The following is a 27706-nucleotide window of genomic DNA, read 5'->3' on the forward strand; positions in this document are numbered from 1 at the left end:
AGGGATCGCTTCCACCGAAATGTCAATTACTGCCTGGCGTACGCCCTTGAGAGTAAGCGTTCGTCTGATTCACTGACAAAGCAAACACGGAGATTTCCAAATGTTATCGTACTCACTTCTACTCTGTCACACAACTTTCCCTTTCAATTTGGAGGAAAATAAAGTATCTGAATTAGCACATTATTACACGGCAACCTCGCGACGCAATTCTCTGGGTCTTATAAACTAGCACCAAAGCAGTTAATGCGAAAAGGTAAACAATTAGTTCCTTAATGTTGTGGTCTGTGTGTCCTCCTAGTGATAACTATCTGAAACTGCAGTGATACGCTGCGAAGAGCTTTGCTGCGGTTAACTCTTCACTTACTTCATCTTATTTTATGTACCGTCATCGCAGCTGTCAAGCCTGATACTGCTCGTGCTTAGCCACACAGGCAAAATCCTACAAGTTCAACAGTACGTAGGCAGTCAGGAATACAATAAAGACCCAAAGATTACCAGTCATTATTGCACACCAAATGTAAAACTAATAAAGCAATTTAAACGTTTTTGAAAATGATGTAAATGCTAAATAACCTTTCGCAAAATACTTCATGGTTTAGGTTTTCAAGCAACACAGAAAACTAAGGGACACATTCCAACGTCATTTTCAGCTAAGCCTGTGTGCCAAAGTTTCACCCCAAAGCTACCTACTTCAAACAACAAAAAACACAGTGTTCTTTCAATCCAGAAATTACCTAGAACACGAACTTCAACCCCAAATCCATTTTGACAAAGCAGCAGCACACGACTTGGTGTACATCACAGTCCAGAGACTTCAGATCACTAAGACTATACCCTTTTCTATCATAGGTTTATGCATTTCATCCTTCTGCTCCTACAGACTTCACCTGAGGTTTTTTTTCACCTGCTGGGTAACCAGACCATGCACTGGACAGAGAACTGGTGAAAATTGTGAGATACTCCCAGATTATCCCAGCCTGTGAAGGAAAGTAACAAGATAAGAAGCAATGAAAAACTCAAAGAGGTCTACTGATTTCACCTGGGAGGATAAGCCCACCTGGACCTGGGAACCTGACCATCAGGATGACTTTTTGGTCTAATAACCCCTCCCTAAGAACCATCTGAATGAGTACCTGCAGTTCTTACCAGGAGGTTAAAGGCAGCGCGAGCCGTCCTGTTCTCCCCAGCCCTTCGACAGCAGGAGAGGCGCAGAGCCGTGCGGTGTGTGCAGTGCAGTGCCACGACTGCTGCCTGGGCAGCTGTAAGCAAGAGGCTCACGTGCCAGAGGCAAGGCACAGCCTAAACCAGTATCACAAGATCCTCAAGCTGTGCCCTATGAAAAGCAAGCAAAGCACTGCAGGGAAAAGTGGAACCAGGCTTCGGGCTTTTTTTCCCTGAAGTCCCAACACTGCCAGTGCTGTGAAGTGGTAATTTTTATCAGTTATTAATGTCTCAGAATGAAGTGATCACAATTAAGTGATAATCTGACCACACAGCGATTATATGGGAAGGGTATATTAGCACCTCATGTGAAAGGCACAAACTGAACCTGGTATGGTAAAGCTAAAGCCTGACAGCAAACAAATGCACGCTGCCACAGCTCCCAGTAACTTTAGTACACAATCATTATTTTCACATTAGAAGAGGAGACAAATTTTTCAATAATACTGTAAGTAAGAACACAGCGATGCAGACATTGGTTCTACTTCATGTGCACAAGTTTGGAATTTGGACAAGAAAAGTGAGGGGGGAATAAAAAAGGATCAAGAGCACAATAACACAGCTCTCCCCAATAAATTCAGAACCTGTGTCCCTCATCCAGTAGCCAACAAAGCCACATAAAGCCAGGGTCTGAACTGTATTTTTGGAAATCTCTGAAGTGACTGTGGTATGGGCAGATGAGGCTTGAGATTTTAAAGAGTTATGATGGACAAGCTATTGACAAATGCTAATTACCAATAAAATAACCATGGCAACGGTCAGGAACATTGCCAACTACAGGCTGACAGGCAGCATGTCTTTACAGAGGCACAGAGAAGGACTTTATAGCAGCAACACATCAGTATGATGATTGGCTAAAATAACATGAACTGTTCCTAAGTTTTAAAAAGTCCTTGTATTTTCAAGAATTTCCCACTGCTATTATTTCTATGAAATCCAGCAAGTTACGTTATTTTGTTACACGGTCAAACAAAATACCTCATTTGAACTGAACAAGTATATGATTAACCACAAAAATTCTTATTTATCTTCCATCTTCAAATGGACACAAGGTTCTCAAACTCATTTTGACCGCAGAAGCTCTTTATGTTCCTGTATTTCAGAACTTCAGATGATTTGCATATCAAAGCAGTTGTTTATAAAGCTCTTCTGGTCTGTCTTCACTCTGATAGTATAAATATTAAACTTAATTAGCCTTTCAGCCAACTAAAACAATGCAAAAAAAATAAAATTAGTGACCCACACATTTAAATGGTTACATTGCCTTTAAGAGGCATATACTTTTTTTTTAGCAATTTCAGTTTGTCCAATTCTGGTTAAAAACAACTCTTCTGAACTACCCTGAAACACCTTTTTCCTTCTGATGTGCCTGGCTCTTCAGATCTTGCCTGGCTCCCACATACAGTCTCACCTGCTCTAGCTTAATTAATACGTACTGCTCAATTATGACTGCATTTGGATATTTTAAACGTGGTCACAGTTAAAATACTATCTTACATTATAAACAAAAATATTATATGATCAAAAAATGTTGCATAAATGAAGTGTGGAGGCTTGTTTCCTTGCAAGCAAGGAAGCATATATATGCTTGCTTCCTTTTACTGCCAAATCCTTCAAGTCTTATGAAATTTGATGGTTACTTTTAAAACCTAAGCGTTCAGAAACCGACTGTCTGAGAACTTCGCATAAAGAAAAGCCCAAGAGCAAACTGATTTTAACCGGCATTGCCTAAGAACAACTGCCCCTTAGATATCCGTAACCCAACAGGAAAATAATACATTAAGTACTTTTGCTGATGCTGGTTTTACCTCATTATCTTAATCTGATTATTTCTCAGCGTATGATTCACGGTTCGCTCATGTTTGAGACCGTCAATACTTGCTGCGTGTCAGGCTCTAAGCTGCTTCCACACTACCACCTCCTGCTCTGGCTTTGCGAGCTACCTTCTCCGCAGCACCTGCAGCAGGCAGCCCGTGCCCTCCGTCACCAAGCAGCCCTACTCTACGGCGGTACGTAAGCGCTGGAGCAGAAACAGAAGTAAGGTGGACAGTCAGAATCGAGAGGAGAGGAAACAAAACACAGCTGAGTTTTTCGAAGAAATACATTTTTAGATTTACCATGTAAAACACGGTTTTCAGGAAGTGGCTCGTACCGGAAGCCAATGACCTCACTGCTTCTTATAAATACTGTACGATTACAAAATGAAAGAGAGCGCTACGACTTGCTAACGCTTTTCTTTTAACATCCACATGTTAACTATTAACTCAACGCTCACCGGTTATCAAAACCAAACTCTGAACGGAAGGAATAGGAATTTTAGAGGTTCCAAATAAGCATCAGAGCAACACTTGTGTCATTCCAAGCAGTGAAACACCATTACATCTCTGTAATGCAATAATCCCTCCATAATTACTTTAACTTCTGAGTCTTAAAAACCTATTGTGCAGAGCCGTGACAGGCAGAGTCACTCACCCCTTGCACCTAAACCAATCACCCAAAAAAAAGAAGTTGATTCTCTATGAACTGTCCCCACCCCTCTCCTTCCATTTGCTGAACTGTCACTGCTTCTGGGCCATCTTGTCACTGACACCACAACTTCTCTGATAAAACACATCCCCCTTCTGTAGCTCAAACATTTCCCATTTGGATTCCTCCCAAGGACTTGACCAAAGCCTGGGGGAAGGCTGACTTCTGAAAAAGCAGGTCCTACTGGAGGAGATGTTATTCCAGCACAATTTATTTTTGATCAGAAAATTGTATTTTCTGTGCAGTATACTCAGTACCTTGCTCTCTTTTAACACTTTAGTATGGTTTCAGTAGAATTCTAGGATAATCTAGCTGTCCAAGTCCAAGTTTTTAGGTTCAGTTTATTTTTGAGTTCTGGAAGAAGCGTACTAGTTCAGCTATTTCAACATACATGTGTTTAAAAAAGAAAAACGCTCCTACTGCAGTTCTGGAATAGTTTAAAAAAAAAATCCTTTGAAGTTTTTGGAGCATATCACATCATCCAGACTTGAGTGCTTTAGCATCTTTCGCTCTTACACCCACCTCTGTTTCTAAGCCTTATGTCCATTACCCATCCTGCCTTCTCCCCATGTCCCTACGGAGGGGCTGAACCAAACCAAACGCTGTCACCTTCAGTGTGGGCTTCACCTCCCCTTCCTACGTTGCCATCTGAACAGCTGAAGGCTCTATTAGTATTTATCACTGTTTGACATGTCTTAACAGGCTTACTGGTTCCATTTATCTGCTCATCTCCTACAGCAGGCTTTTCCCTGCAGCTCAGCCCTTTTACCACTCCTTGCGTTGTTTCTTCTTTAATGTACTTATCCCCACACTTGCATCAAAGCGTTCATGGGTTTTCCTCAATTAATACAAAAGTTTAAGCAGTTTTCTATCAGCTCTTGTATCACTGATGGAAAGGAATTCCAGGCTTTCTCTATCTGCAGCTTCTCTGTCTGGTTCACTTCCCTGCAGTCTCTCAAAATGAGCTGAAATGCCTTCAGAAGAACTGGACCTCACCATCTGCTTCTTCTAAATCCATCACAACATCCTTGGACATGTCTTACATCTTGATAAAACAGAACACCTAACAGTGCAACTTTTTTTTTTAAAGCATGGAACATATCTGAAGATCTCTATATGCAACTTTTCATAATCTTTGTTGATAGAATGGTGTAGATACTTTGAATTACATAGTTATCAGCTAAGATTGGAGACTAGAGGCTTCTTGTGCTTTTTTTTCCCCCCCTTTATTAGTAATCCTGGCCTAAGAATAATGAACATGTTGATGTTTGTTGATAAAACTTAGTTACAAAAGGAGAACCAGGATATCACACAGAAGGAGCTGAATAACCTTAAGAACTTGAATCACAGAAGTGAATTTCAGCAGCAGTAGATTTAGTCATATACTTGAGCACAATACGTATTTCAGCCAGGTAAACAGCTCCTCAATTTGGAAACTATGCAGCAGGGAAAGTGCAGCCCATTACAAAGAAACCATGGGTCACTGGCAGGACAGAGGTAAGAAATAAAGCTACCGAGACCCCAATTTACAGCAGCAATTTTGGATGCAGTCTGCAGGCAGCCCTATTATGTCGTAGTCCCTGTTTAAGAAAGGTGCAGGCTCCAGCATCAGTAGAGAAAACATTTTAGGAAGCAGGAATGGCACCAGATGGTAACCTCTAGCTTTCAAGTGCCAGCCCGGCATTTGCCAGAAGGAACGGGATTCACCGGTTTAAAAAATAAAATAAAATAAAATAAATAGAAAAAAAGCTGTCTGACCACCAGCCATGGTCTCAGGCTACAAATTATAATTTCTCAGCCAAGATCATTAACGGCAGCCAAATGATTCAATCTACACCACGAGTAGGAAGGAGCAGAAGAGGAGCACCAGCATAACAAACGGAGCGAACGTGGTTGCTTGTTCCTGCTGCCTCCCAGCAACAACGGAAGCCTGCCTGCACGAGCTCTTGCTGTTATTCTCTGCTCCATCGGTGGTTTACGTTCAACTGCTCAACGGCAGGAATCGGCTGAACGGAGCAGAGAAGCACCTGCAGACTCCATGCCGGTCTCAGCTGGGAAATGACACCGCAGCACCGGTTCCAAAATGAACGACGGGACCGTGAAGTTTCCGAGGCAGGAAATGGAGGACGATTCACGCAGTTATTTCATGCAGCCTCAGCTGCAGAGCAGCAGCTAACAACTGCACGATGATTAAGAATAGTTCCTTCGCCCATGTTTCTGCTTTGATGAGCTATTCCAACTGCACCGCACATCAAAGCCCGGCACAGCAAGCTCACTCGCCACAGACTTTAGACATTCTGGAGGATATTAAGAGACACCAAGGGACACCGTGTCCCATGCTGCTTTAAGCGCGGGCAGTGGGCACACTAAGGTGCAAATCCGTCTCCGATTTGAGCCAAGCATGCAGAGCAGACACGGTTCAGGATGATCAAAAGAATGGAAAAAAAATAATCAATACTGGGAGTTTTGTTTGCTTACCTGACCGAAGAGGCATAAGTGATACAACTCCTAGCCATAAACCATTAGATGAATAAACATGAAAGAGAGCTACATGAGGCAAAACCTTTTTTTGTTGTTGTTGTTTTGTTTTTTAATAAGGAGGTTATAATAATGGCCTTGAAACCTTCAAGCTGGCAATTGGAAGAAAGATTCTAATCAGAACAAGCAACGTTGTAGAAATCTTCCGGCTTTGCAATAGGGGGTAAACAAACAAACAAAAAAAAACGCCACCATGTTTAAGAAGAGTTTCATTAGCTTGAAACACAAATATAGAGCCATTAAACCACACCAGACTTCCTATACCAAGTGACAAGACTGAGAAACCTTAGAAGCCTTTACTAGTTCCATGTATTTACCACAAAAGCGAGCAGTAATTCCACAGTAATATCACAAACACTGTCAGCACTACGTATCTTAGACCAGGAATTCAAGATAAGAAAAAATAATTATCAGCTACTGAAGAAATAAGTAGAATTGACCCAGCTTAAAAAGTTCTGTGATCTAAAGCGACCCCTTCAGCAAGAAAACAATAGAAAAAAAAAGGAAACATGTTTCATCAAGCAGTAATGGCTTTAAAATGACAAAGGAGAGATTTAGATTAGATATAAGGAGGAAATTCTTCTGAGGATGATGAGGCCCTGGCCCAGGCTGCCCAGAGGAGCTGTGGCTGCCCCATCCCTGGCAGTGCCCAAGGCCAGGCTGGATGGGGCTGGGGGCAGCCTGGGCTGGGGGGAGGTGTCCCTGCCATGGCAGGGGGTGAGACTGGGTGAGCTTTGAGGTCCCTTCTGACCCAAACCAGGCTGTGACTCCATGAAACTTACACTACAGCTTCTCCTGAACAGAAGCACATATTTAGGTTCAACTATGACAAGAAATGTGTTACAGAAAAATATTTTAAATACTGCATAAAGAAAGAGAAATGACCGCTACCTATTAATAGAATACTTTAATGAGAACAAGCACGCATGGGCAATGTTGCCCTTTTTCAGTTTTAAAGCTATGTGGAACCCAAAATATCAGCAATATCATCCACTACGGTATTTTGCTCATTATTTCCTTTAAGTACACACCACTGCTACCAAGTAAAAGCACCTCCAGCAGCTGACCCCCAGCAAGTTATGAGCAACTCCTTGAAGACTAAAGTAAGTTTTAAGATTTGTACGTGCAATAGGGCAACGTCCTAACTTGGACTGATGCAGAAGTAATAGTAAGACTGGTTAATTTTACAGGCACATAACCTAGAAAGATTTATTTAGAAACCAGCAATCCCAGAGGAAATTTCTACGTTGGGAGCTAAGTCAACCCTGAATGCCCCACATTGTGGTAATTCAAGGGCAGAAGAAATCCTTTAAAAGAAAACAACCATAGTAACAAATGCATGGTAATGACTCATGTAAAAAGAAAAACAAAATATTTCCAGTATGCGAGCCAGATGACTGCTGGACCACATCAGTTTATGGTAAAACACAAGAACAGATTTTTAAACATTTGAAGATAAGCTCTTCAAAAGCCAGCGTTATCCTGGGCCAAGACATTAATCTAGTGGCAGCACAATGAGATATCTTACTAGGAAATCCAAATTGAAGATTCCAGCTTTGTTCCTGAGCTGACTTCTGTACCCCAGGTTAAATCCAGCACCAGTTCAGTGCCTCCTCCAAGAAGAGGCATTACGCCTATTCTCCAAATGTGCCTATTTGATTTTTTTGTGAGGGGTGTTAACATTTGTTTACCATCTTATACTGAACTTTTCCAAAAGAGCCTCACCTGTTCCAGCCTCCCTGCGCTGACCATCTCTCTGTTCTCCAAAGACTCCAAGTTCTAACCTTACCTAGCTTGGATTTCTTTCTGTGCTCCTGCACCTTCAGCTTTCTTTTCAGGAGCTGCTGCCTCCAGACAGCACTCGCTTTGCTGCTCCATCTGCCCATGCACCAGTTAAAGCCACAGCCAGCTTGCCTTACGCCTTACCAGGGTTCCTCAGGAGAGCTCACAGCAGTGTCTCCAGCCCCTGCTGCTCTTCACAGACTTCTCCCCTGCAGCCCCCACCTCTGTTACTCCCAACACTCACGGAGACAAGGAACTCAGCAGCAGAATAACTGCAAATACAAGCAACCTGAATCCTGAGCTACCGGCGGAGCTGGTTAACATAATGTAATACTTAAATATGCTCTTATAAACCACAGGAGGGATTCGGCAGTAGATGATACTATTAATATAAATATTATTTAACAGAACCCTTGAGAGGCGCAGAATGTAGAAGTAGAGGGGTCAGCTGAATATAAATTAGCTGAGAGAACGCAGCTTTACAGTCTTTACCCATTTGAAATGGAGATAATGATGGTAGCAGAAATTAGATTCTGAAGCCAGTTCTGTAAGAGATGCTGCTACGAAGTCTGTCTTAAAAGCAAGCATCCTGAGCTTGCCTGAGCATCCATTCATGCACTGCCTGCAGCGGAGCCGCTTGGAAACACCCATCTCACAATCACAGGATGTGGAGGCATTCACTTCCAGGCCCCGGTCAGCAAGAAAACCAGATGACTGTCCCATTCCTCACTCGAGAAATCTCGAAGTTATGAACCATACAGCTGCAGTCTGCGGGAGGATTTCCTTAAATACCAAGGGGGAATTTGCATTCATCCTCATGCTTCGGCTGGGTGGCAGGGAGGGGCAGGAGAGGAGAACGTGCGTTATCGCTGCGAGTCAGGCTTCATCCCAGCGCAGCTGAGCTCGGGCACATGCACAGGCCACCACGAACGGCCCACGGCAAGGACAGGGTAGGAGGACAGGTCGCAGTGCTGCCCTTTTCTTGCCCCCCTTTCTCCCCTTCCAGATTCCTTCTTTAAAACTTGCAGAGCAACCAAACCACAAAGGTAAGCTGGCAATCGGGAAATAAGCAAAGTCTCCTTTTGCTGCAGGAAAGGCAGAAAAACAACTGGAAAAAATAAACACCGCACACAAGAATCATGAAAGCCACCTGCAGTAAGAATATGGACTTATTTTCCACTACCCCTTTTCTTTTTTTTTTTTTTTTTTTTGTTTCCTGCAAGGCAGCATCACAACAAAGACAGATACTGGTAGAAGGCACAGACAAAGAAGCATTCCAAAAACGTGACATATGAAGAAGAAATCTGAAGTGAAAAAGAATTACTGAATCCACTTTGGAAAATCTTATGCACTTCTAGTTGCGTTATTAAGAAAGACAATGAATAGTTAATAACATTGTTTAAGGTATTCATGAAGATTTAGGGATCAAATGTAAAACTGAAGTAAACCAAGCAAAATTTACCCAGAAAATACTTTGCAGGCCAGTTTATATGGTAACCTTGGAGGTATACAGTAATTAATTTCCCACAGCTACAAAAATGAGTGCATCTCAAAGTCTCAACATTGGCTTCCAGGTTGAATCTAGCCAGGAATTTTTTATCTAAAGTAGCAGAGTAAAGAAAAAATAAATTACAGTCCTTGTCTATTACAGACGTCACATGTATCACAAAGCCATTCTTTAAGAGAGACCTCAAACACTTCAGGTAAAAAGATTATTTTCATGGGAACTGATGTTGTAACAAACTGCCAGAAGACACATCACTACTTTGTCACCCACCAGCACATGGAACAGAATTAAACCTGTTCATGACAGTAGGAGGACGTGGTAATTGCAAAGGAAAACATGAATGGAAAGGGAAGTGCAACAAGGAATATCCCCCAGAGACTCTGAGCAGGATGATACTGGCCACGACAGAGTGCATTTATAATATTTACCTGACCTACCAACTACGAGAATGATCTTACACAAACCTTCTCAAAAGGAGCTTTACCCACAGGAACACAAAGTTACAGGAAAAGACTAAAACAGCTTGTTTTTCAAACCAGCGGTCTTCAGACTACAGGGGCATGCAATACATCCTGAAGAGGGGGAAGGGCATGAAAAAAAAATATTAAGACCTGCTGGTCTAGAACAAAATAAAGGCTAAATGCATCTAACTGCTATCCCCAGATGCAGCATGTGCAAAACCCAAGGGAAGAACAGAGGTATTTGCACCAACGGGCAGTATCTGCACCACCACAGTCCATGTCAGCTGGCTGCGCATTATTTTTATGCTGGAACTGAGACGTAGATTTGTAAACATCAGTGATAAACCACAAACAGCCTTGTGGAGGACCAACGAAGGGTTCAGTTTGGAACCTGGAAGGAAAAAAGGCTGTGGAAATCATGCTGCACGTCTGCTCGAAGCAAGGGAGGACCAGAGCTGATCATCCAGGCTACCCCTGGAGAATCTATTTTGCATGTGTCTGTAATTGAAAGATTATTTCCATCTCTGACAGCCACCTCTCCCACTGTAACGCCGGGGGTCTGGGCCAACCAACCAACACCTCCACCAGCATTTTCCTCCTCCTGTATTACACAACTTTGACTTCCAGCACAAATTATCACAGCTTACAGATGAGACTCCCTTGTGACCAAAATAATACTGCTTTTAAGTAATCGAGCTTTACTCAGTAAATACCTTTTCAATTAGCAATTGATGGTTATTTCTCCCTGGTCACCGTGGCCGACCTTTTTCTCTCTCCAATATTCAGCAAGGATTTCCTTACGAATGCCTGTAATCCTCCCAACAAGGACGGGAGAACCGTGGCTCTCCCTGACGCAGGATCGCTGAAATCTGGCTTCGTAAAGTCCCTTTAACCTCAGCACCACAAATACGAGAAAACTGCAGTTTCTTGAAAAGAATAAAGCAGGCATTTTCCTAAACCACAAAAAAAAAAAAAAAAAAAAAAAAGGCTGTGCTACGCTATGCTACAGGCTTATCAAAACAGCAGATATATGCAGTGTTAGTGAAACCACACATATTATAAATCAGTCAGATCGCATTCCTGTTACATGCTCTATGAACACTATTCAAATTTAAGTGCCCTTTATATCCAAAACACTAATTTCTGGATCGACATTGTTTCACAGGTAACTTTGGATTACCAAAACCTAACGGGGCTAACCCATTAAAGATTAGAGCTCCCGTCTTTTCTTTTTTTTTATAGGAAGGGCGCACAGTTTGCTACCCAGGCTCTCAGAATGAGCTGTGGCTCCTAGACAAATTCTGGAGAACTAGCAGGTCCCGTGATGCCAGGTCCACCATTTGGCTGCTGTTTATACCCACAACTTCACCCAACAGACGCCCTCAGGCAGTATAAAAAGGAAAGCCAAGGAGCTGGCCGACCTGGCTTCAACCTGAGCTGACAATGAAGCCAGAACGACAAGCGAGGAGGAGAAAAGCGTCCCAGAGACCCCCCAGCACCCTCGAGTGGCTCTGGCAGCTCGGGCCCACCACGCAGCGCTGTGTTTCTGCTCTCCTCCGGCAGAGGGCAACGGCACTCGGCGGCTTAAAGGCCGCTCTGAAGCAAGTGGCGTACTGCCTGCAATTCCCAGCACCGCTGACACCTGTCTAAAAACATAAACAGTATTTAATACCGCAGGACTTGAGCGTTTCTGTTCCATTCAGGCTTTTCTTACACGTCTTTCTTATGTTTATGTCTCACAGAGAAGAAAATACCTGCTGCTTTTCGCAGGTCTGGGATCCTGTTCTCTATCGATAGGATAAATAATTCTGGTTGCTCTGGGAGCCTGTGCCATTGCCGTGAAATCACAGAAGTTATTACATAAAGATCTCCCAGGAAGTACAGGTGGCACACGGATATATAGCAGACACTGACAGATTCATGTTTAAAGATCAGTTAAAAAAATAAAAAATAAAATAAGAGGAAGAGCACCCCTAAAAATGCCAACCTGCAGAACTCCCGGTAACACAGCAGCGACACCTGAAAGCCTAACAGTGCTTTCAGTTTGGAAAACACAACCAGATTAATAGCCAGAAATCCTTTTTCACCCTCCTGCTAAAAGTAAACACCGTTACTAGATGCATCTTCGGTCTCCGGAGGCTTCACAGCTCCCTGTAGAGGCTGGGTAGCTCCAAATCTCCCCCACCCACCGAGTTCCAGCAGTGAAACACGACGGTATGCTCGGCTCCTTAACCATCTCCTGCCACCCAGCATTTGCCCACAGAGAAACAAACACCTCCATGGCTGACACCAACAGCAACCAAGGCAAAAAAACAAGCAAATGTCGGCCGGCCCGGCCACCCACCCCTCCAGGAGGCTAGAAGTTGAATGCCAGTTAATTCTCCTTTATTTCTTCTGCATGCTGTAGTTTATCAAGCCAGGATCTGCCTTCATTTCACAAATCTATGCTTGCAGAAGCTCCTCCGATAGCTGCTACGGAGATACCGAAAGTCAGTGAACTAAACAAAATGAGGTAACACAAATCAGCACATTTTCTGGATATTCCATATAAAAGGTTAACTTGTATTTACAAATATCATTTTTCTTTTCCGGAAATTTATTTAGCACCAGAATTATACCTGACCACGATTCAGATGAAGAACAATTAAACCCAGACTCAGGGCTTTTTTTCCTTTAAAAAAAATCCAGCCGAGAGGACGCACTCAGCTTCCCCCAGGAGAAGCTCCACAGACAATATTTAATCCAAACTAATAAAATACGACCAAAAAAATAAAAATAAAAAGGATTACTTCGGGCTCAACACCGCGCTGCTGCCAGCCTGCTTGGTTTCGGTGCAGCATCAGGCAAACCAGCAGGTCCCTCTATGCAAAGCGCCAGAACTACGGACATTTTGTAACAGCTGAGCAGGATGCTTACCAGGTTCCCCTCTCCCCCCCCTTTTCACTCCATCTTCCCACCCAGCAACTAACTGCTGCTTCTGACCACTGCTGACACAAATTAAAAGACGAAAATTCTCTCTCGGTATTATTAGCAAACTAACTTCACAAGTTTTCTGTTAAGGTAAGACTGTCGTACAGGATTTATTACATGTAAGCACGTCATAGGTTTTGCTGACAAAGAATAAGAATTTGCAAGACAGGAAAGGAAAATACCACGACTGCTGCAGTACCTTTGTAGTTACCAGCTTTGCTTGCTTACTAAATAATCGCATGATTTACGTCCTTCAGTAGGACCTACCTACGTGCAGCGATGTGTTAATAAAATCACGGCTCACAAATGGTGCTATAAATGCCCTTTAAACCATTTGTTTTCTCCATTCCTTTTGTTTACGCTTTAGTGGCAAATTTATAGCCTAGCAAGAATAATAACAATAAAAAAAATAACAACAGCAATGCCCCATTAATGCTTCCTAACATAATAATACCAAAAAAAAAAAATAAAGAGCTCTCGAGTAACAGGAGACTGGAATTTGGCTGTGAAGCCCAGTTCAGGAGCAGGACCATCTCCCCTCACCCACCAACTCTGCCACATGCCTCGACTGAAACGCTCGTAAAATAAACCACTGTCAACAGCAAAACTTCCTCATCCACGCTGATTACAACTAATTACAGCCAGCACATCCTACAATCATCACTTTTTTTTTTGTTGTCCTGCCAAACACATCACTTTCTGTAGGAAATTCAGGGAACACGTTCAGCTCGGCTGTTTTACTCTCACCATCAGTATTTTCCCCCTGTAGCTGTCGGTCTTGCAGAGATCTCCAGACTCAGCCTGTGCAGAAGCGCGTCGCGGGGGACATTTAACACATTCCTGCCACAGCTCCAGGAGGCTCAGGAGCAGTCACAAATTAGGACCCCCTGCAAGCATAAAGTGCCCAGGTCAAGAACTAGAGAAGGATGAAATCTCTGACCTTGGTAAGGGTGAACCTCGGAGCAGAACACAAACAACTCCAGTTTCCAGTCTCACTGTTAGATAACAACGCTACGCCTGCTGGCTGAGGTGTAACGCCCTGAAGGACCAAAAAAAAAAAAGGATGGAGGGTTTTATGCTGGATTTTCGTAAAACCCGAAGCCAGGAAAAAAATATACTGTTTATGCACAAATTCTTGGCAAACGCTCACAACCCCATTAATTCTTTCTCCAGTCATTCAGAAAGCCATGAGTCAGGACCTAACATTATCGTGAAACCGACTTGCAAGAACTATCGGGGAAATCATTTTTTTTTTTTATTTGCATTTCAGGGTTTATGTTTGCAAGTGCTCTGACCCTTTATGTCACGGTCTTTTTGAGCTCATATTCTGGTGCTACCACGTAATTCCAGCAGCAGTTATTTGTGGAAAAACACCACGCAAATACTGCATGATGAACTACAGCTACTCATACTATAGATGTGGCAGCACAAAAAAAAAAAAAAAAAGGTAACTCCATGTTTTCATTGTTAATACAAAAAAATATACATAGTAAACATGATTACAGCAGTGGAAAAGAAATCTACCCTGGATTAACGAGCTCCTCTCAATTTTAACCATGTAATAGGCTACCAGGAGCATAAACAAACAAATGGTTTAAATAAGTTTCCAATTTCCCTTTTTATTGAAACAGGAAAAAAAAAAAAAGCTTTCACTACTTCCTATCGCAAAACCAGCATGAGCACTTAGATCCTTTCCAAAACCTTTTTTTAAAGTACATACAAACAGCAAAATAGCAACCTTTTTGCCACTGAAACCTGACGAGAAATTAGATCCTACCGTGAAACTTTGACTACTTCTTGCACGAGAAACAAATCGGCATGGTAAAAAGTGAGGGAAACTGGCACAATACCTATTTTCACAGACTTTTCCTCATATACATCGTGCTCGTCGCCACAACAGCTCTGTAGAACACAGCATACAGCACACGTTGTTCCTTGTCATCAACTGACAGCAATCGGAGGGCAGGTGAACTAAGTTACAAAATGAAATATTTCTCCCCCGGCCGTCTGAGAAGATAAACGATCTTAGTTATATTAAAGAGAAAGGGGATATGGGATCCAAAGGGCTCGTTTTACGTTAACTGCGTCTCACCAACAAAAATAGAGAAAGCAATTTCCTGGTGCCATCAACTCCACCAGCAATTCCACGTACACTCGAAAAGCCGAGACGCCAGCACGCTCCGTTATGGGCACCTTCCAGCACCCCCAGATCTGCACCAGATCGAGGGCTCCCTATTCACTTCCTATTTTAAGGCACGTTTTCCCCCCAAAATACAAAGATATGCAGATGTACAAAGCAAGCTGGTGCTACCTGGGTGGATGCATGTCTTTCTGTGCATAACTCCATTTCAAACGACTGCCGTAACCAACACAAAATAGCAGCTCCCTCCGGCATGTGCTAAATATGGCTGATTACCACCCCGGCCCTTTCGCCGTTCGGCACAACTCCCTTCCTGCTATCTTCAGGCCAGATTCCCTCCACGATTTCTGGAAATTCTCAGTAGTTGAGAAGCAGAATATCGTACCGGTAACGTTATGATGGAATGGAAGTGAAAGCACACTGAAGCAGCACAAACCACCCTCGATCCATTTCATGAACGAGACCGGCACGTACCGTGAACCTTATCTTCCCATCCTGCTCGTATTTTGTGTTATAAAACATAAAAATCCCACTAATAAAAGACGCAAGTGCAACTCTGAGGCTGATTTAAATATCCGTGCATGACTGTCACCGTTGGTTATAAAACCCTCTCTGCTCTTCCTAACCTATTCTCATTCGTTCCTCTGCTGTTATTTAACTCTTTAAGGCTACTGAAGAACCACTATGCCAGCTTCATGTAATTCTTAAAAATACATTCAATTTTTATTTTTTAAACTCCACAGTTGCAAAACAGAGAGCAGAACACCCAGATAGGGCTTGCTTCCCCACTCCTCCTCCACTTACTCGGAGGGAAGGTACCTCAGGGATCTAGAATCCTGCTCTGCCATGTTTTTCACCCTCTCGAACCCCCGGATCTCAAGAGGCACACAGTCTCCGTGTCGAGCTTATGCCTCCAGCCAGCAGATGCCCTTTCCTCTGTCCTGTCCCAGTGATTCTGTGTAAAGCCGGCAGCAGACGGCCAGGGTCTGCTGCCTGCAGCCTGGAAGGCACTGACCTCAGGCTGCGTATCCTCTTACTGCTGAGAACTTGCTTTAAAATGGCAGCACGTTCCTCAACGCCCAACCGACTTGTTTTTCCCCTACGTAGCCTCCTAACAGCCGTTCTTCCCTTGTTTTCAATAAAATCCCGTTTCTGAAATTGTTGTAAATGAAACAACATCATTTAAAACACCTTCTTTCACCACATATCTAGAAGCATGAGTCCTTTACGGTAAGATCTGCCCAACCTACCTATAAATAGGCTCTGGAGACCGATAGCTGAGCTCGTTCCTCACGGCATCCCCCCAGGTACCTACACAAACAGGTACCTCCATAAAGCACCGTGCCTCACCACCACCAGCCCGGGCGGACACACAACTGCTCTGCAGCTCCTGTGGGACACCATGGGGGGACAAAAATCCACCAGGCACAAACCGGTCTCTTCCTAAGAGAACCCCCCCACCTCTCTGCAGAGGTTCCTGCTGGCTGCAGGGCAGGTTGCCCAGCCACGGGCCAGACCCACTCCCCAATAAAAAGATGCTTCGTGGACCGAAAGCCTGATTCCTACAGGAGGGGAAGGCGCTGGGGGGGTCCCCATTGCCTCTCCTAAAGGGGGAGGGTTTGGAACCCCCCTCTCAGGAATTGGAGCCAGGCCCAGCTCCTGCCAGACACCCCCAGACATCCCAGTTCCCACCAGACCCCCCAGTTCCTATCACACACCCCAATTCCCACCAAACATCCCCAGACCCCCCAGCTCCTTTCAGACCCCTTAGCTCCCTCCTGCCGCCCTGTCTCCTGTCAGACACCCCCAGACCCTAATTTCCCACCAGACCCCTGCTTCCAGTCACACTCCAACTCCCGCCTGACACCCCCAGACTCCCTAGATCCTGTCAGATGCCCCAAGACCCCCCAATTCCTGTCAGACCCCCTGACAACTGTCAGACACCTCCAGCCCCCCTAATTCCTGTCAGACCCTCTGATTCCTGTCAGATTCCCTAATTCCTGTCAGACCTCCCCAGACCCCCCAATTCCTGTCAAACTCTCCAATTCCTGTCAGACCCCCTAACTCCTGTCAGATGCCCCAAGATCCCCCAATTCCTGTCAGACCCCCCAAACCCTCCAGTTCTCACCACCCCCCAATTCCTGTCAGACCCCCCCAGACCCCCCAGCTCCTACCAGACCCTCCAATTCCTCTCAGCCCCCATGACTCCCGTCAGCCCCCCTGACACCCCCAGACCCCCTAATTCCCCTCAGCACCCCCCAATCCCTGTCAGAACTCCCCCCAGCCCCCCCCGGTTCCTGTCAGCACCCCCCCCACACCCCCCTCATTCCCCCGTCCCCCCCCGCGGCGGGCAGTGGGCGGCGCGAGGCCGGGCCGCGTGACGGCGGGAGCCGGCGGCACGTGGCCGAGACCATAACAAACAGGGGGGGGGGGAGAGCAGAGAGGGGAGGGGGGGGGGGCGGGGGCGGGCCGCGCTCGCTCCCTGCCAAGGGCGGGCGGGCGGGAGGGGAGGAGGGAGGGGGGGAAACCAATTGGAGGGGGGGGGGGAGGTCGCGATTCCATTGGTCGGGGGGCGCGGGGGGCGGGGCCAGCGGGCCCGCCGCCTTGGTGCAGTGCTGAGGAGGCGCCAGGCGGGGGCTGCTGCTGCCGCCGCCGCGCGTCGAGGGGTCTCGCGCGCTTCCCGCCCTCCGCGACGCCGCTCGCGCCCCCCTCGCCTCAGGGCCAGCCGCGCTGTGGCACCTCAGCGGGCGGTCGTGCCTCCGCGGCCCCAAAGGGATAGGAGTGCATCCAGCCGTGCCCCACGGGCCCTCACGCCACCTGCCTGCCCTCCCTCCTTCTCTTCCCCTCCTCTCGGCAGCCCCGGGTTGCGCCACACGCAGGAAAAGCCGCCGCAGCTCTGCCCGCGGCGCTCGTCCCCTCCCTGAGAGGCTGGTGGCTTGCGCACCCCTCAAAAACAGATCCTCCATCGCCACAGGGACACCCCCCGGGCACAGTCATTCCCTCAGGGACCACCAAAAGCTGTTCCTCCATCGCCACGGGGACCCCCCTGGGCACCGTCATTTCCTTAGGGACCCCCCAAAACTGCTCCTCCATCGCCACAGGGACCCCCCTGTGCACCATCATTCCCTCAGGGACCCCCCAAAATTGCTCCTCCATCGCCACAGAGACCCCCCTGGACGCCATCGTTACTTCAGGGACCCCAAACCCGTCTCCTCCGTCACCACAGGGACCCCCCTGGACACCACCGCTCCCTCACGCACCCCAAACCCAGCTCTCGGCACCACCGTTCCCTCACGCACCCCGGGGCTCTGCTCCTCGTCACCACAGCACCTCCAACGCAGCTCCTCCATCGCCACAGGGACCCCCCTGGGCACCACCGTTCCCTCACGCACCCCAAACCCCGCTCCTCCATCGCTACAGGGTCCCCCCTCAGGACCACCATTCCCTCAGGAACCCCAAGGCTCTGCTCCTTGCCACGGGGACCCCGGTGAACGCCACCGTCCTCTCACGCACCCCCAAATCCAGCTCCTCCATTGCCGCAGCGTCTCCTCTCAGCACCGCCATTCCATCAGGCGCCCCAAGGCTCCGCACCTCATCACCAGAGCGTCCCCCCTCGACGCCACTGTTCCCTCAGGCACCCCAAAACCCCACACCTCAACGCCATGGGGTCTCCTCATTGCCCTAGGATCTCCGTTCGGCATCACCGTTCCCTCAGGCACCCCAAATCCCGCTCCTCGACGCCCTGGGGTCCCCTCCGCTCCCTGCCGCTCCCTCACGCCCTCCAGAACCCAGCTCCGTAGCACCACGGCGTTCCCTCTGTCCCCATCCAGCACCCCAAAACCTCACTCCTCGATGCCGCAGTGCCCCTTTCCCAGCACCGTTCCCCCCCAAGCACCCCAAAACCCCTTCAGTCAACACCTCGCCATCACCATCCCAATACCATAACCCCTCCAGCACCCCAAAACCCCCCTCAACACCTCATCACCCTAAAACCCCACTCACCACCACCATTCCCTCAAGCCCCCCCAAACCCCTCTCTCAACACCTCTCCAACACCTTCACCCCTCCCAGCACCCCAAAACCCCTCCTAGCACCCCAAAAACCCCTCCCAGCTCGCACCCACCTGTGGGACCGCGGGACCACCGCGGCTCCGAGGCGGCCACCGCGAGGACCCGGGGGGGCCACCATCAACCCCGAGGGGCCACCATTAACCCCGGGGGGGCCACCACAAGCCCCGGGACCACCACCGAGACCCTCGTCCGTGCATGACGGAGCTCTCGCCCGGCGGCTGGAGCACACGAAGGGCTCGGGGAAGTGCTAAATATACCCCGCTGCCAGCGAAACCGCCCGTGTCACAGGCCCGGGGCTGGCGAGGCAGCGGCGCTTCCCTCCCCGCCTCCCCCCCCCCCCCCCTTCTCCTCCTCTTGTCCCCCCCCCTTCTCTCTTCTCTTCGGCCACATTTTGTTTTTTCCATACGCACTTCAAAACGCAGCCCAAATCTTCCCCCCGTCACCACCACCCTCAGTGCTTTAAAGCAGTATTTTCATTTTTATTATTATTATTTTTAATTTCTTTACTGGGGGGGTTGTTTGCTTCACCTTCACCCCCCCCCCCAAAAAAAAACAAACACAACAAACCATATCCTCACCGCGAGGAAAAACACCTCCAAGCCTCCTTTTTCTCTCCCCACACCCCCCCCCCATCAAAAAACAGCACCCCCAAAAAAATAAAATAAATAAATAAATAAAACCCTCCGCGCCCTCCTGTCGCAACACACAGCGCCCTGTCGCGACACCGGCCCCGCGCACCTGCCGCGCCCGCGGAGTTTATCCTCTCCCTACAGGCGGCGTGACGGGAGGGCGAGCAGAAAGAGAAGTGTGCGCGTGTGGCGTGGGGGGGGTCCCTTAATTAAATTAAATTAATTAAAAAGCGCAGCACCCCCCCCCCACCACCACCACCACCTTCACCCCCTTCCACGTTCTCCCGGGGGGCTCGGGGCAGGGCGCGGGCAGCCAGGTGCACAGGGGAAGGGGGGGGGGGGATGAGGGCAGGGGGTGGGAGCGGGACGGAGCCTGCCTCCCTCCTCCCTCCTTCCTCCCCCGCCTCCTCCTCCTCCTCCTCCTCCTCCTCCTCCTCCTCCTCCCCCCCCCCGCCAGCCTGTGTTTACCTCAAGTTTGAATTTTATCTGCGCAACATGAGCTGGAATGCGGACATCGCGGCGGGCGCAGCTCCGCGGGGGCTCCGCGGCTCCCCCCCGACCTCCGCCGCGCAAACATGGCGCCGCCAGCACCCCCCCCCCCATATGAACCCGCACACCTCTCCCCTTTCTCATTTCACCCCCCCTTTATTCATTTTTTAATTATTTTTCTTTTTTTTTCTCTCTCTCTCTACACACCGGCCGGGAGAACGCGGCACCCCCCCGCCGCGCCCAGCGCTCCGGCCACCTCCTCGCAGCCCCCCCCCCATACTTCATCCCCTTCCTCCTCCTCCTCACTCACCTCAGCCTTATCCGCCCCACGCAGCCCAAATCGCCCCGGGACAGGTGCAGGTGTTGAGAGCCAGGGGGGTCCCGCATGTCGCCTGTCGCTGCCTCTCCCCCCCCCCCCAACCTTCCCCAATCCACACTCCGCCGCCGCCACCACCACCACCAGCAGTAGCAGCAGCAGCAGCACCGCCGCCCCGGGCTCCCCTAATGCTTCCCTCCGCACAATGTTGTTTCATTATATCATGTCCATCATGTGACACCCGGAGGCCTCTCCGTGGAAACTTAAAGGGGACTTTCACGTCACGCCACGCCGCCGGACCCGCCGCCACCCCCGGCCCCACGCCGCCCCAGTGCTGCTGCTGATACTGCTACTGATACTGCTGCTGCTACTGCTGCTTCTACTGCTGCTACTGCTGCTTCTAGTGCTGTTGCTACTGCTGCTTCTACTGCTGCTGCTACTGCTGCTTCTGCTGCTGCTGCTTCTACTGCTGTTTCTACTGCTGCTTCTGCTGCTGCTGCGGCCAAAACACCGTGCTGGGCTCCCTGCTCACTGACTGATTAGCTATATTATCATCCGTGTTACCATCCTCAGCATCAGTGTTACCATCCTCAACATCAGCATTACCATCCTCAGCATCAGTCTTATCATCCTCAACATCAGTATTACCATCCTCAGCATCAGTATTACCATCCTCAACATCAGCGTTACCATCCTCAACATTAGCATTACCATCCTCAGCATCAGTATTACCATCCTCAACATCAGTACTATCACTGTTAACATAGATACTATCACCATTAACATCAGTCTTATTAGCATTTTCATCATTATTATTCACGTTTTCATCGTTATTAGCACTTTCCCTGTTGTTATTACCGTTTTCATTATTATTATTACTGTTTTCATTATTATTATTACCGTTTTCATCATTATTATTACTGTTTTCATCATTATTATTATCGTTTTCATCAGTATTATTACCGTTTTTGTCATCATTATTACCGTTTTCATCATTACTGTTAGCATTTTCATCATTATTATCATCATTTTCACCATTATCATCATTATCTTCATTATTATCACCATTATCATCATTATTATCATTACCATTATTATTATTATCACTATTATCATCATCATCATTACCACCATTATTATTACCGTCGTTATTATTACCACTACTATTATTCCTATTATTCCCCTCCCCTTCTTTCCCCCCGGCAAAACCCCGTGCCCTGACGCCGCGGCACCTTGCTCAGCGGGGATGCTCCCAGCCTCAGCCTCCTGCGGGATCCCCGGGGCTGCGGCTCCGGTGCTGAAGCGGCAGAAAGTTGGTTGTGCCAGCGAGCCTACGGAGGCAGGAGGTGCGAGCAGGGCCATTTCTGTGCTTGTGCAGCCTTCAGGCATTGCAAACGTGGGTTTACCTCTGCAGCTCGGCCGGCTGGTATAAAAACCATGGAGCAGCTAAGCTGTACCACCAGCAGCTTTCTGATCCAGGTTGTAGGGAGAGATGCCTGCAGGAGCCGTTCCTAGTGATGCACGCCTGACGCTGCACTAAAGCCCTGCACACGAGCAGCCGCTTTCTCAAGAGGAAGAGGAAGAAGAAGACATTTCAGGAGCTTTGGGGAGATCCCGGCCATCCCACACCCCCGCTGCGTGCGGCGGGGGTCTCCCCGCTGGAGGTCGGCACGCAGGCCGCCGGCGTTTCGGAGGCTGCTGTTCTGCCTTCAGTGCTGAAGTGGCTTCAGCTCAAGCTTGTGCCCCAAGGATGGTGGGGATGGAGCTCGAGCCCACCCACCCCACTCACCCGCCTTCAATCCTTCTCCCTGCAGCGCTGCTCGGAGCCTCGGGCCCTGGCTGGGCTTTAGGCAGGACTGGTGGCATGCGGTTCCCGTGGGAGCTCCCCAAATTCAGCTCCCAAAGCCGGGATGTTGCAGTGGGGTTCGGAGCCAAGCACAAAGTTCAGGGGGCTGGCAGGGGGCTAGCTATTCCCTGCTACAAACAGGGAGGCAAAGCTTGCCCCGCTGAAAATCGCATCCCCTCAGTGGTTCAAAGCGTGGCCCGTGGCTCTGAGAACAGGACTGGAATCCAATTTATTCAGCATCTCTTAGAGTTCCCATGAAGGGAGACAAATAAATTGCCTTTTCCACCTCTGGCTGACACCGATGCCCATCACGCATGCGCGGGACACGATGCCCCGTGCGGGCCCTGTCCTGGCAAACCTCCTTCTGCTCCCCTGTTTGGATTTTTGGGGCTGGGACACCCATGCCCAACCCCATTCAATCCAGCCTGCCCTCACAACAAGCTTTACATATAACAGGTCGGTGTTTCAGCTATTTTATTACTCTTTTTCAGTACTTAACCAGGACTTTTGTAGGAGCTATTAATGACTTTAACGAAAAAGGGTTAGCCGAGCGTGGAGCAGTTCATCCTCCCTTCCTTCCTTCTTCCCTGGAGGGCTCAGATGCTTCCCCCTGTGCCCCCTACACCTCGTGTTTGCTCATCTGGCCTTTCCTGCCCAATTTTAGGGTGTTTTCTACCACCCTGTTTCTTTCTGCCGTCATATCCAGGCTGTCCCACTGCCGTGGGTTCCAGCCCCAGCGTGCCTCCCCTCCTATTTCCCCGGGGTTTATCCTGCCTACCTCGCTAAGCCTCTTTTTATTCCACATCCCCTCCTCTGGATCGTCCTTAAAGGAGAAAGAGGCAGGAGCTGGGATATAAAATAGTCTCCTCGGAGCACTGCCAGAACCAATCTCTTTTACGCTGCTGCTGCTGCTGCTGCTGTTCTGCTGTGTCATGGGAAGAGAGTTACCTCGCCATGAGAACCCTTGCAAAACCTTGGGGGCTGGAGCCGGCCCCAGCTCGCTGCAGAGCCCAGCCCCGCTTTGCAAAGCTCCAGTTTGCCTGGCACAGGGTCTCGGCAAGCAGAAGGCACCGCTCCCTTCCCAGCCTGCGACGGGGAGACCGGTGCCCGGAGCTGGGAGCCCTGCAGGAGGCTGAGCGGCGGCGGCAGCCACACAGCACATCGTCACGCGGCTGTGTCTCATTTTGTCAAGCCCAGACGCTCGAGGTGACAGCTGGGCAGGAAAGCAAAGCGACGCATTTCTGTAAAAAAAAAAAAAAAGAAAAGAAAAAAAAGCGCTTTTTTTTCACTTTTTTTTTTTTTTTTTTTCACGGCATTTGCTCTGAGTTCTTACGACGAGGTCTCGGGCTAAGAGCGAGCAGGGATTCTGCCTCCTTTCGAAAACATCGCTTGTAAAATCTTTACAAGCTTGGCTCCGTCCACCTGAGCTTATGTGCTTCAGAAACTTGCTTGCAAAAATGCGAGGTTTAAAGATCGTTCTGCTCTCTCTCCCTCCCAAGTTTATGCTCCCTGGAAAGGCCTGAGGAAGCCTGAGGCTGTGTCTGGCTATGAATGAAGAAGGCTTAAACAAACACAGGCGTGCACACACACGTGCGTGTGCATGCGTACGGCCCCGGCTTTGTAGCATCCCATCGAACCGCACATATAGGAAAATCCGTCATCATGTGATAGGCTTTAATATCTGCCTTAAAATTAATCCCTAACTGATGGAGCCCGTCTGTGTGGCGGGGCGGATCACAGGAGGCTCAGCGGCTGTTTTAAAACTGCCAAAAATAATCCCCCTGTTTTCTGTTGGATTAATTGACAAGTGTTTTCACCCCAGCTACCTGGGAGATGCTCAAAGTGAAAGCAAGTAAGAAAACTTTATTGGTTCTATTTTTTTATTTTTTTATTTTTTTAATGGGGCTCCAGCCGTGATTTTCCAAATGAACATTAAAAAAAAAATAATGTTATAGGGCTCTGGCATGGACAGCAGGATTGGAGCCGGTGCCATTCCCCAGGGCAATGGTTAAAAGGCCCGTCTGAGTTCTTTAATTCCTCTGGTACAGCTCAGGCTCCTGGGTTTTATTGGAGCTCCGGCTCTGGACTTGGTCCTTTTCTCTTGCCAGCGTTGTCTTTGCCTCTTTTTTTGTTCATCTCAGTCACTGAAACTAAATCTGCTCGTTTCACTTCTCATTCGAACGCGTTTCACTCTTTAGTTCCCACGTGCTAGAAAGTGCAGTTTCATTTAGATTCTCAACAGAAGAGAAAATCTGATTCCAGAAAGCAATTTGCAGTAATATATTTTCCTTGCCACTCGCAGGAAAACATCGCCGCTCAAACGCACCTGGGTGTAAACAATGCTGACAGGCCCTCAAAACCGAACCCAAATTGTGAAATGGAGGCAAACAGCCCAGAGAACCTGGAGTGTTCTGGTTTCTAAAACACTGGCTGCTGTCAAAAATAAAGTAAAATAAAGCTCTGTTTACGTGTCGAGCACAGTGTTTGTTGATCGAGTTTCTAAGGTGATGTAGCAGGAAATACTGATCTTAGGAAAAATGACACGAGCGAAGCATGAAACTATAATTCAGCAGCTATTTGCTAACTGATAACAGGGGGAAAAAATATTTTAAAAAGCAACGAGAGCTTTTCATTGAACTTTTTCCCCCCCTTACCGACAGATACAAATGGAGCCTCTCACCTGCTCTGCTCCCGTGTATAACTATTTGCAAAAGCAGGGCTAAATCATTTATCAGAGGGGATGTTTCCATCAGATGCAAATACCTGCGCTCGCTGCTGTTCCTACATCACGTCACGGGCAAGATGGATGCTCGAGGAAGGCTATAATGTACCTGTGTTTTCTCCAGCTTGGTGCCAGGCTTGCTGAGTCATTTTCCCTGTTCCCATTCTGCAGCCGGCTGCGTGGTCGCTTTTCCCTGTTATTTGTGTGGGTCGCCAGCCCAGCACCAAGGAGAAGAAATGCCTCTTATTTCTTCGGGCAGGAAAAAAGGGTTCTGCCCTGCTGCTTTTGCTGCTCGCAGGTTTGTCCGCCCCCCTCTCCCAAAAGCTTCTGAACCCTTTAATAAATTTCAGATGAACTTGGGAGAGAGTGGCTGCTTCAGAGGCAGCTCTGTTCCTGCAGGTTGCAGGAAAATCAGCCCTCGGAGAGAAGGACGAGAGCCGGGTCAGAACCCAAAGCAGAACCTAGCAGGGCTGGCAGCCTCCTCCCGGCCACTAAACCCACATGCACCAGCCAATTAGTCTGTAGAGATTAATTGTAGCTACACTGAGCCACAGCTCTGCCCTACCCTGCCTGGTATAGCAGGCAGGAGACATCATGGAAAAGATGAAGAACTGGGGGAGTTCAGGGAACGAGCTGTTTTCGAGGGTAATTTAAGGAATGCCATTCTAAGGGAAAAGCTGATGGCTGGGAATGGGGTCAGCCCCATCCTCACCCGAATTAATTTCTAATTCCTCTCCCTCCCAGCTGCACCCTGCCTGCCCCGGGCAGCCGTACGAGCGCTGAGCTTAGCGCAATCAGTTGGATGCAGCAAACGGATTCAGCGTGACCGGAGCTCGCACGCTAAAAAAAGCCGTGCCTTGACGTGCACGAAATAGAGGCACAAATCTGTGTTGTGTGCCACCTGCCCCGTGTCTCGTTTGTTCCTGCAGCAGGCACAAATGGCACGTGCTCCAGCAGTACCCGAAGGGACTCTCGGAGTGGTCTGGGGCTGGTTCTTGTTGAAATGAAGGCATCGGTTGTCGTGCCATGAGGTGCTGCTACGGTCCTCCTCTTTTGCATGTAAATTAAGAGTCATTACCCTCTGAAAATTAATCTGTAACATCAAAAGCAGCCTCTCTATCAAGGAGCTCAGTTATTTCTGTTGCAGCCAGTAGGCACCAAAGGAGATCCGGGGCTTTTTCCTGGGCACTGTACAGCCATACCCGAGGAGGTAACCTCTGCCTGGAAGGGTTTACAGAGCAAAAAGACAGAAGAGTGAGCAATGTAACTCTCAGGCAGAGCAAGCACGGTGACCTTTTGCAAATGTCAAGTTAATACCGTGATTTGGAAGTGGAAGGGGTACCTGGGTCAACGGGGATGGGAGGCGCTTGGGGCAGGGGGTGAGAAGAAGCCATAGCAGAAGCTGCCTGGTATGAGACGGAGAGGAAGCGCGTGTGGAGAATTATATGGTCAATCAGCACGTCCTGGCTAAAAAATAGGTGGGGAGAAAGTCTGATAAGCCTGCTCCTACCTGCAGTCACTTCCCCAAAGCCACACAGCGTGGACAGGGGAGATGGAGAAGGAAGGGGGTGGACAGCTTGGTTCCTCCTCCTTGCTGGTTCTGCCCAAGCAACTGGAGGCGTGAGAACCCAGATTTGGGGGTTGTGGCTCTCTGTGGCTCTGCCTCCTGCAGCTGCAAAGGTTGCAGCCGAGCCTCTGGGCTAGAGCGAGGTGTATTTTGGTGCTCTACGTCCCGGGCAGCACTTAAAGGAGTGTTAACAGGAACAGCTCCAGAAGCTACCAGGACTCGGGAGGTCACAATTCCTTCTGTGCTGCTCCTTCGTCTTAGTGGGAGGTGATTGCTGGGGGCTTTTAGTGGATGTGAGACATGCTATGCTTCCCTGACATTAGCTCCAGTTTGCAAACTGAGGCTTTAACCACATCCTACCCCATCTGATCATTTCCTCATGCACCTTTTCAGCAACACGTGAAGTCTGCTTGCCAAAGCCACCCCAGCACCCTGTAAGCGGCCGAGCAGAGAGGTGCAGAGACTGCATGAGCATTGATTTTGCAACTCATTTCTCCCGTGAATGAAGGGAGTCTCACCTTTGAGGCTTATCAGGATTTGCCAAACATAAATTATCAAATTCTTTGCCCGTTTCATGCTCTTGAGAATAGAAATGATCCTCTTGCCGTTTGGGGATGCCGTGAACATCATACAAGGTCCATAAAGTGATTTTTAAGTTGAAAACCCAAGTCTCATGCATTTGCTAAATATTCAAGGTGAAGTGCAGAGACAACTTCATAGGCACCAGTGACTTTCCATGCTGCCTCTCAGGACCTCTTGGTGCCAACCAAGGCTCAGTTGCTCCTTCTCCAAAATAAGGACAAACTTCATTCCTTCCCCCAAACCATGCCGCAGATCTGTGTTGAGTTCTGCAGTCGTGTTACTTGTATGGAACGAATGAAATGTTTCACAAAAACAAAGACAGACACAGAAACCTGTCCAT

General features: G+C 48.2%; 1 protein-coding gene and 1 long non-coding RNA gene across 2 annotated transcripts in view; both read right to left on the minus strand.

Moving 5' to 3' along the window:
* LOC311430759 (uncharacterized protein) overlaps nt 1–22515 on the minus strand; it is a gene marked incomplete at its 5' end in the record, with an annotated part of 120946 nt that extends 98431 nt beyond the window's left edge. The window contains 3 exons of the mRNA XM_084507597.1: nt 20644–20840; nt 21214–21404; nt 22439–22515. Coding sequence (XP_084363723.1) covers nt 20644–20840; nt 21214–21404; nt 22439–22515 — 465 coding nt within the window. The remainder of the gene's footprint in view (nt 1–20643; nt 20841–21213; nt 21405–22438) is intronic.
* LOC311433820 lies at nt 7181–19538 on the minus strand. Its single transcript, XR_014690972.1, has 2 exons — nt 19269–19538; nt 7181–9175 (listed from the first exon to the last, which is right to left on the minus strand). It is a non-coding gene; the product is annotated as an uncharacterized lncRNA (long non-coding RNA).
* Nucleotides 22516–27706: the final 5191 nt, after the last annotated feature.

This window comes from Aythya ferina (assembly GCF_964211825.1).
Source record: "Aythya ferina genome assembly, chromosome: 1".
NCBI classification, from domain to species: domain Eukaryota; kingdom Metazoa; phylum Chordata; class Aves; order Anseriformes; family Anatidae; genus Aythya; species Aythya ferina.